At 37.3% G+C, this 11,257-nt stretch overlaps 1 protein-coding gene and 1 pseudogene across 1 annotated transcript; both read right to left on the reverse strand.

Moving 5' to 3' along the window:
* On the reverse strand, positions 1-936 carry LOC150048051 (olfactory receptor 2J3). Its single transcript, XM_090355361.1, has one exon. It carries the CDS (start codon positions 928-930, stop codon positions 1-3), a length of 930 nt encoding a protein of 309 aa, XP_090211487.1. The 5' UTR covers positions 931-936.
* A 7,891-nt stretch (positions 937-8,827) lies between these two features.
* LOC150048052 (olfactory receptor 2J3-like) lies at positions 8,828-9,769 on the reverse strand (annotated as a pseudogene).
* Positions 9,770-11,257: the final 1,488 nt, after the last annotated feature.

The raw sequence follows: 11,257 nt of genomic DNA on the forward strand, positions 1-11,257 counted from the left end.
CTATTCTTGTCCCATCAGTCTCCTTACTGCTTCTCTTATATCCTTGTTTCTGAGGGTGTAGATCAGAGGGTTGAGGCTAGGTGTGACAACAGTATAAAACAGGGCAATAAACTTGCCTTGGTCTTGGGAATTTTCTGTTGGAGGCTGGAGATATATGCACATGGCTGGAATAAAAAAGAGGGAAACCACCATGAGATGGGCTCCACAAGTCCCAAAGACTTTCTGACGCCCACTGGTTGACTGCATCCTCAGTACAGCTCGGGCAATCGCACCATAGGATGTTAGAATAAGAATGAGTGGTATGAGGACAAAAATGGAGCTTGTGACTAGCAGAGTCATCTGATTAGCATGAGTATCTACACATGCTAATTGCAACAGTGCAGGAACTTCACAGAAGAAATGATCCACTTGGCGATGTCCACACAGGGGCACCCAGAAGGTCAGGATGGAATGCAGTGCTGAGTCTGTAAAGCCACTTACCCAAGAGGTGGCAGCGAGCAAGTGGCAGAAGCGAGGGTGCATGAGGACAGTGTAATGCAAGGGTTTGCACACCGCTGCATAGCGGTCATAGGACATCACCACCAACAGCACACACTCCGTGCTTCCCAGAGCAAGGACAAAGTAGAGCTGAATCATGCAGCCAGCATAAGAAATGGTCTTATCTGGGCCCCAGAGGTTGAACAGCAACTGTGGGACGGAGCTGGTGGTATAGCAGAGATCCAGAGCAGAGAGGTTGGAGAGGAAGAAGTACATGGGGGTATGGAGGTGGGCATCCAGGTAAGTCAGGATGATGATGAACAGGTTTCCTATTAAAGTCATCAAGTAGAAGATCAAAATGACCACAAAGAGAACTATTTCCAGGTGGGGCCAATTAGAAAAGCCTTTTAGAATGAACTCATTCTCAGAAGTCATATTGCTTTTATCCATCATGCATTTTCTAATTTTTTCTAGGACTATTTGAGCATTAAAAGAAACCACTAATGGTAATTGACTGAAAACCTACAAATTAGTTGTTAATTACAATGTGAAGTATAGTTAACTTTTTCTTTTTTGGAACATCTTGATGGTTGCTCACCAACTCAGGTAATGTGTGTCAGTCATCAGTGTAGGGACACACATTGTGTGTCTGCTGATGTAATATTCTCTGTGTAGAACATGACGTCACTGAAGCAATACTCTGCCAAAGATGCACAGCTTAATGATGTCAAAAAAAGTCACACACTTTCATAAGACTTGAAGTCAAGATAACTCAGGCGATAAAGATTTACAAACTGGTCCAAATGAGAGGAAACCAATGTGGTCAGATGTCTAAATGTGTGATCTAGCACTTGAAAAAAATGATCTTTTAAAATTATTTTGACGGCTTGAAAGATCTAGATAATTTACTAAATAGTTTGTGTCCTACTCAGAATGGCCAATGTTAGTAATTGTGCAGAGATTCTATAAAACATTGTCCCTATTTATAAAATGTAAAAGTCAAGATAGCGATTGATAAACAATACTCCATCTCTGAGCCTACTCTGAAATGGCCCAGAAAAACAATAAATAATAAGTAGGTTACTAAATAGATAGCTCAATAGAAGATAGAATATGATGATATATAGAGTATAGGTAGATTGACAGATAATAGCTGATAGACAGATGGCTATAGATGATAAAGACAGGCAGACAACACATAGATGATACAAGAAAGCTTTTTAAGAAATGTCAACAAATGCTCAATTTGAATTTAGGTCGCATAGTAGTTCTTTGTACTGCTTTTCTAGTTGTTCTCTAAGTTTGGGAATTTTTTCCAAAATATTGCCAAAACATAAAATATTCCATATTTCGTACAATAATCTGTCTTTTTGTGTGTGTTGGTCATGGGGCTTGAATTTGGCCTGGGCACTGTCCCTGAGCTCTTCAGCTCAAGGCTACCACCCTATCCCTGGGCCTGGGTGTTGTCCTGAGTCTACAGCTCAAAGCTACTGCCTACCCTTGAGCCAAGCCCCACTTCCTATTTTCTAGAGGTTAATTGGAGATAAGAGTCTCAGGTCCTTTTGTGCCTAAGCTGGCTTTGAACCTTGATCCTCAGATCTCAGCCTCCTGAGTAGCTAGGATTACAGGCATGAGCCACCACGCCCAACTAGTAATCTGTCTTTTTACAGAAAGAAATAACTATCAAATCTTCCTGTCCTAAGATTATACCCAAATAAGCGTTAAGTGAAGAAATACTTAAGATATCTAGGGAAGATCATTTCCATTAAAAAAAATGTACTCTTTGATAAGAAAAAATTGGCTTTAGTTTTCAGAGTTTTTAAGCTATTACCATTTATGTGCAACTAAAAAATATAGTAAATACAAATAAATAACCTTTTATCTGTATAAAAAAAGAGTCGAAAGAATACCAAATATAGAAGTGATTTCACACTTGTTATGTAGGGCGGAATACATTATTGCCAATTAGATATACTTATAAAGAACCTCATATCCTAATTTCTTTTCCATCTGAAAGAATATAATAGAGGGAGAGGAATGAAAAGGCAACTGTTTCTTCATGTCTTTTCAATGAGCTTTTTAATGCCTTTTATAAAGCTCAGAATCTGGAGAAAAGATTATTGGAATGCTCCTCAAGGAGAAGTGAACATACACACATTTTAAAAGAGAACAAGGTGACTGAGAGAACACGGAAGGAAAGGTATGAAGGGAAGAAGAAGGGAGAAGAGCTGATAACAGTACTTAGAGTGGGACGTGCATCTGGAATATCTGAACACAGGCCTGAAGAAGTCTTCTGCATGTGGCCCATAACTAACACAGATTGTAAATTCTATCTAAAAACTCTACTTTCTATATAGGATTTATTTGCATTTTTAGAGATGAAATATTTAATGAAATGAAAAGATTTTTGTAACTTTGTACACTATGACCAATGAATCTGATATTTTTGTTTTTATAAGTCATATATATATCATATATACATATATATACATATATACATATTGTGGTTCCTTAAAAACTAAAAAGAGAACACTTATATCATCCAGCCATATCACTTTAGGGAATATCAAAGTCAACCTATCATACAGATACCTGAATACTCACACTTATCACAGTAGCCAAATTCTGTAATCAGCGAACATGGTCATCAACTAATACATGTATAAAGAAAATGTGGTATATATACACAAGGTTGTTTTACTCGGTATCAAGAAGAATAAAATTATGTCCTTTGTTGGAAAATGGAGAAATCTGGAGAATATCATGTTCCATGAAATAAGCCAGTCTCACAAAATATCACCTGTTTTCTTTCATTTGTGGAAGCTAAAGGGAAACAAAACAAAACAACCAAGATTAGTAAGGTAAAAGAGGGAATTTTAAGAAGGTGGAAGGGAAAGAGAAAGGGAACTGAGAAGGAGGTTAGACTGTGTAACAGAATGAACAATAAGATCCAAGTACATTATTTGTACATGTGAAAGTATCCTGACAAAAATCTTTACAGTACACAATTTAATATGTGCCACAGAGAAAATTATAGTCCACATGGCGAGGGTCTGTGAGGGGGAGATGAAGTACTAGGATTTGAACTCAGGGCTTGGCTCACATATTACCATGGCCTGTGCTCTGCCACGTGAGCCCTTCTCTAAGCCTTCTTTTGGATGGTCATTTCAAAAACAGAGTCCAATGGATTTTTCTGTTAAGGCTGGCCTCAAATTATAAATCATTATCTTTCTCAGCATCTTACATTTTTAGAATTATAGGTATGAATTTGCTCTTAAGTGATTGCTTTTCTCATGGAAGTTTTTATCTTTTTCTTGGAAAAAGGAATACTGGCTTTTGTCATTTAGGTGTTTGTGACTGTGCATAGTGACCCAGCATTTTTATGTCCCCTTTCTCTGTGAACTCTCTGTTCAAAACTTTGTCACATTCTTCAGTGGTGGATGCTATCATGTTTCCTCCTAAACTAAGGCACAAGAAGACAGAAATCAGAGCAGAGACACCTATGGTGTCCCCTTTCCACCATTTCTTAACTTCTCGTATTCTATAACTGTAGCCCCTATATAAGTTGTTGAGAATAGCTAATCTTCAAAGATAATAGCTGAAACCCCAAACAGCAATACTCAAACAGTAAATAAAGAGAATTCTCTCACTTAAAAATTACTGCCATTTGACAGAAAAACATATGAGAAAATGTTCATCATCCATGGTCATAAAGGAAATGCAAATAAAAACAACCCTAAGATACCACCTTACTCCAATTAGAATGGCCGATATTCTGAACTCGGACAATGACAAATGCTGGCAGGGTTGTGGAGAAAGAGGAACCCTACTGCACTGCTGGTGGTACTCTGGAAGCCATTTGGAGGTTTCTTAAAAAAAACTGAAAATAGACCTTCCCTATGATCCCACCATACCACTCCTGGGCATCTACTCTGAGCATCATAGCCCAGGATATGATAAGGACACCTGCTCAGCCATGTTCATCTCTGCACTATTCACAATACCCAAGCGATGGAAACAACCCAGATGCCCTACTGCATATGAATGGATACAAAAATGTGCTACACACACACACACACACACACACACACACACACACACGCACACACTGGAATTCTACATAGCCAACACACAAGATAAAATAATGGCATTCACTGGAAAGTGGATGAAATTAGAGTGAATCATGTTGGGTGAGATAAGTCAAGACCACAGGAACAAAAGGCACATGGTATCCTTAATATATGGATATTAGATCCAAATAGTACAAGAGCAATGACTCAATATTTGGGTATCCAAGGTTATGGACATGGTCTTGGAGACATAAACATAACTACATAGACATAAAAATCTATGATGGGCTATATATTCTATACACATAAGATATTATATAGATTAATATGTATTTATGACATACAAACCCTCAGCTTAATTTTAATTATGTTCTAAAATCTATGTGCCAGTGATTGTATATAGAAATTCCCTTCTTGAATACTTGTTTGTTAAATGACATTTGAAATATGTTGTTAAAATCAATGTTAAAATCTTTAAAAAATTAATGCTATTTGAGAGATGATGTAAATTGTTCAGATTTTTAATTCTTTAGAATGGAAAACAAAATACCATGAGACATATGGATCCAAAATTTAGCTACTTTTTATTATATATTTAATTTTGTGTTTCCATGACCTAGTACATTGGCTAAAATTAACTGTTGACTGATTCAATGTAGGAACAATCAGTTGCATTCCTATAAAAAAGGTTTGTAAGGGATAGAACATAAGTAATAAAGTATCATATTTAACCAGGAAGAAACTAGGAAGTTGTGGTTTACTTTTCTTCTTAATGAGAAGTATGGGAAATAAATACCTTATTAAAAGCTTCTTTGTGAGACTGGTGTAAATTCTCCTCTCTGGGGTCAGAAATGAACATTGTAGAGGTAAAAGTGATCCCTTTTCCCCACACTCTTTCAGTGGACAATATCTTTTATTCTGATTATATAACATCTCTCATATTCTTACCTCATCTTCAGCAGTACTGGCATAGCTCCTTTCACTACTCTCTCTCCAATGTCTGTCCACTGTCACTGGTATTGGTCTCTTAAAGTCACCAACACCAATGGATGCCTGCACTTTAGATTCTGGTCCACTATCTCAGATGAGGAATGTAGATCCTGAATGTATCTGTGCTCATTACTGAGGTTAAAAATGAAACAATGAGGTGAAGTGAAAGTATTTGTAGCCTGAGGAAAAGCTCTCTAGAGCATTCAGTGTATCAGGGGATGGAATCGTATTTAAGAGCAAATGGGGCCTTTGTGGAAGCAAAGAAGAACATGACTGCATTTCCTTGACTGAGCATTGGAGATGGTAAATCCCCAAGTGTCAATTCATGTCCTTCAAGGAACTATTCTGGTCAGAAGCATCTCCCAACAATGCTGTCTAAGTATTATATCAGTTTTTCCAAGATGACAATAAATCAGCAACCAAAATGAGCAAAATGCTTTGAGTTATGTGCACCAGAAAGGCAATGGGTTGCATTGGGTTATCTGAGTATTTCTTCCTAATTCCTTATTATAATCAGGGCTCATGCTTAACTGATTAAAAAGCAGCCTTTTAATAATTCAAAACATATTAATAGCACATGTCATTACATATTATAGATACTATGTACGTGTGTAGTTATATATACATATATGCAGCAGTTGATGTTGATGATCCTTGTCTAGAGTTATTTTCCAATTTGTGATTTTTCTCACATTTCACTTGCTTACTGTTCTAGGAAGCAGGACTAGTTTCCTCCATCTAGTACTTATTTGCAGATTCTCCTACTAGAGTTTTTCAAGGAGCCCTGTTTTCACTACTATATATAGACTTCCAAAAGACTCCACCTCATCAGTGTTGTATGGCCAGAAAGGACCCCAATATAGCACTACCTAGGATTCCCTTCAGCCCATTCCTGGTACTGACGTAATTTGCATCCTGCTGAGAGTTGAAAATGCACTACCATCTGCAAAACCCTGCAGTAGATGACATAACAAACTACACACTGGCATTGTACTCACAGTAATACAGATGCTGCTCTACTGTGCAGGATATATGGCACTTCACTTCTTTTTCTCTCCACAATTTCTGGCACCAATTGCCATCTGTATTTCTCTTTATAGATGTATTGCATGTAGTGACTTCAACTTTCAGGAAATAAAATTTTCAACACTTATACTTCCTTGTCATTATCTCTTACATACTATACCACAAGGTAGGTCATAGATAATAACATCAAGTAGATTGAAAGATAAATGCAGTTTTCATTACATTTGCCTGTCTAGCACACAATCATGTATTGCCAGAGTTCTTCTGAATAACCATTAAATTGGGGTATGAATGCTAAAGAAATTATCTTTAAAAATGAAAAGAAAGAAGACATCTCATATCATGTAATAAAATCCATGTAATTCTGGTGCAGAATTTTTGAATAGCCATGAAAAAATACTAATTACCATCACCCATAAATTTAATAATGATTTGAAATAGGATAGGGAAGGAGGGAAAACAAGATGGGGGAGGGGGGGAGGGGAGGGAAATGGGGACCAAAACATGAGAAAGTGTACCAATGTTTGTGCAGTAATACACCTTCTATCTGGTGAATATAATGTAACCCTTCTATTAATTACAATAAAAATTATATGAAAAAATAAAAAAGTATTTGAAAACTTTTATAAACTTTTTTATTTTATTGTCAAGGTGATGTATAGAGCAGTTATAGTTACATTTGTAAGGAAGTACGTAAATTACTTCTTGAACATTGTTTTCCCTTCCCATGGTTTTCTCCCACAGTCTTTCCCCCCACCCCTTACCAAGTTGTAAAGTTCATTTCCAAAATATTGTCTTATGAATATTGCTGTTTCACTGCTTCAATCTTTGTCTCATCATCTTGTTTTTATTTCCTTCCCTTTCCCTGATTCAAATAAACAAATAAATGTATATACAATATACCAAGTATATAAGTCAGATACCACAACAATGGGATAAACAGTATGAGAACAACAACAACAGAAAAGAGTAAAGAAATAACTTCACGAACAAGAGCAATATAATGTGTGACTGTTGTTCTTAATGTACTATGTTATTTCTCATCTCTTTTGTTGCCCCTTGGTTATCTCATATTTTTACATTATCTTACCTTGTTATCTGATATATTGTATATATGTTTCTTTGGTTATTTGAAATAGGATAGGAAAGGGGGGAAAACAAGGTAAGGGGAGGGGTTGGGAGAGGGAAATGGGGACAAAAACATGAGAAGGGCAGCAATGTTTATTAAGTAATGCAACTTCCATCTGGGGAATATAATGTAACCCTTCTATTAATTACAATAAAAATATATTACAAAGGAAAAAAAAAGAAATAACTTCATGGAGCCAGGTGTTTGGCCCAGTGGTAAGAGTGCTTGCCTAGCATGCATGAAGATTTGGGTTCAATTCCTTGGTACCACATACATAGAAAAAGCCGGAAGTAGTACTGTGGCTCAAGTGGTAGAGCTCTAGCCTTGAGAAAGCCCAACAACAGTGCTCAGGCTCTGAGTTCAAGCCCCAGGACTGGCAGAAAAAGAAAAAGAAAGAACAAACTTCACATAGCACATTAAAAACAACCACAAGGATAAATCTCTTATTTTCCTATCCTGGAGTTCATTTTGCTTAGCCTCATCCTATATATGGCTATCTCCACATAGCTTTTGAGCTTTTGCATGCCTCTGCTAGGAAAATCCTAGATGCATATTAATTATTAATGTGGGCCTTACCTCACCCCTTTTGAGTACTTGCTTCCTGGTGGTTTATTTTCTGGAACTTTGATTTTGCTTTTCTAAGGAAATATTTTACTTGAGATCTCCCTTGAATCTACTGTATTTCAGTTAATACATTTGATATTCTTGCATGACATTCAACATCTTATATTATTTTTTTAAATTAATAATTGATGTTAGAAAGATTCAGAGGTTTGTAATACTTTCAAAGATTTTTATAATTATTGTTTTGTAATGATACAAGCATACATTAACAAAACATATATAGGCTAATGTATACTATAATATTATATACACAAACTTCATTCCAAAGAAAAGAAATAGGGAACTTTTGAAATAAATATTGATAGTGGTTAAAACTAAAGCTAAGATTCTCAAGACCTTCTGAACAAAAATTGGAGAATGGGCAGAACTAGAGGAAAGCAAAGGAAGGAGTGACATTGTCTAAAATAAATTTGCTCATTACATGACTTCTGAAATGATAACCCCTCTGCACCACACCTTAACAATAACAACAACATTGTTTTATTTTTAATTCGAAGATATAGGACTTGAATTACATCTCTCGTTCTCACATAATTAGTCTCCTTACTGCTTCTCTCACATCCTTGTTTCTGAGAGTGTAGATGAGAGGGTTGAGGCTGGGTGTGACAACAGTGTAAAACAGGGTAATGAACTTATTTTGATCATAAGAACTTTCTGTTGGAGGCTGAAGATAGATGCACATGACTGGGATAAAAAAAAGGGACACCACCATGAGATGGGCTCCACATGTTCGAAAAACTTTCTGAAGTCCAGTGCTTGATTGCATCCTCAGTACAGCCCGGGCAATGGCACCATAAGATGTCAGAATGAGGATGAGAGGTATGACAACAAAAACTGAGCTCATGACCATGAGAGTGAGCTCATTCGCATGGGTATCGGCACATGATAAGCGCAATAATGCTGGAACTTCACAGAAGAAATTATCCACTTGGTGTTGACCACACAGTGGCACAGAGAAGGTAAACAGGGAATGCAGTGCTGAGGCAGTGAAGCCACTTACCCAGGAAGCCACAGCCAGCAAATGGCAAAAGCGAGGGTGCATGAGGACAGTGTAATGCAAGGGTTTGCACACAGCTGCATAGCGGTCATAGGACATCACCACCAACAGCACACACTCTGTGCTTCCCAGTGCAAGGAAGAAATAGAGCTGAATCATGCAGCCAGTATAGGAAATGGTCTTGTCAGGGCCAGAGAGATTGAACAGCAACTGTGGGATGGAGCTGGTGGTATAGCAGAGATCCACAATGGAGAGGTTGGAGAGGAAGAAGTACATGGGGCTGTGGAGGTGGGAGTCTAGGTATGCCAGGATGATAATGAACAAGTTGCCTATCAATGTTATCAAATAGAAGATCAAGATGACCACAAAAAGAACTATTTCCAAGTGAGGCCATTTAGAAAATCCCAGTAGAATAAAATAGTCTTCAGAAGTAGCATTGTTTCCCGCATCCTTCATTTTTATCTTCTTTCTGAAAGGAGAATTATATATACTTCAAAGGCTTCCCACACACCATGCAATGTGTGCGAACAATGGGAGCAAAGGCGATGCCACTTAGCATTGGTGGCTCACGCCTGAAATCCTGGCTACTCAGGAAACTAAGATCTGAGGATCACGGTTTGAAGATAGTCAGGGCAGGAAAGTCCCTGAGATTCTTATCTTCATCAACCACTAAGAAAGCCAGAAGGGAAGCTGTGACTCAAGTAGTAAAAAGCTAGCCTTGAGCAAAACTGTTCTGAGACGGTGCTCAGGGCCTGAGCACTTTTTTTGCCAGTCTTGGGACTTGAACTCAGGGCCTGAGCACTGTCCTTGGGCTTTCTCAAGGCTAAAACTCTACCACTTGAGCAACAGCACCACTTCTGGCTTTTTTTCCTTTCTGTGTATGTGATGCCAAAGAATTAAACCTGGGACTTCGTGCATGCTAGGCAAGCACTCCACAACTAGGCCAAACTCTTGGCCCTAGGTATGCTATTTAAAAAGATAACATTGCTGGGCTGGGAGTTTGGCCTAGTGGTAGAGAGCTTGCCTAGCATGCACAAAGACCCGGGTTCAATTCCTTGGTGCCACATACATAGAAAAAAGCCAGAAGTGGTGCTGAGGCTCAAGTGGTAGAGCTCTATCCTTGAGAAAGTCCAAGGACAGTGCTCAGGCCCTGAGCTCAAGCCCAGGACTGGCAAAAAAAAATTAAAAAGATAACATTGTGTACCTTACAGTAAGTAATCAAATCTTTATCATTTTTTCAGGCCTCAGGCCTAATTCAGAAATAGGTCCTGTTGTACATACTGTAAATACCTTCTTCAGTTCTTTTCATAATCTGCAAGTTAGATATTCAAACAGGAAGATATTTCATGGCTTAAAAGGACAATTTTTTTACAATACCTATTTCATATTGAAGTGTTAAATTTATGCTCCTCTTACATTTATATGTGGTTTTAACTTTGCAGTTACAGAGAAAGGAGTGTTCATAGTCTTTATCATTATAGATAAACAGAGGTAGAGATGAGAGCTTAAATGTGAAGAAATCAAATTAGGAATTATCACTAAAAATTGGAAAAATTATCACTACTATAATTTGAGAAAAAGATAAAATATCCATTTATTCATTTTAACATCTTCATTCCAAATAAAAACAATATTCAAAGAGAAGTATAAGTGACATACACACATCTACACATACATACTAGTTCATAAGTTTTTGTGATAGGAGCAATGTTAATTAATAGAAAACAATATAGCCTAGAGAAGCTAGTAAATTAGTGTGTGCAGTATTAAATGTAATATTAATTGCTAATATAAAAGGTAGTTCTAGAGTTTGAGAAAAATGTAGGAATAGGCCAGGAAAAAAATGGAAGGATTTTTTGATTCAGAAAACAGTAAAGGAATCTAACTGTGGTATGGACAGTCTAAAGTAAGTGTATCACTGGGCTGTGAGACCTGCACAAGACT

The sequence above is a fragment of the Megascapheus bottae genome, chromosome 22, assembly GCF_031878675.1.
Source record: "Megascapheus bottae isolate mThoBot1 chromosome 22, mThoBot2.hap1, whole genome shotgun sequence".
In the NCBI taxonomy this organism is placed as follows: domain Eukaryota; kingdom Metazoa; phylum Chordata; class Mammalia; order Rodentia; family Geomyidae; genus Megascapheus; species Megascapheus bottae.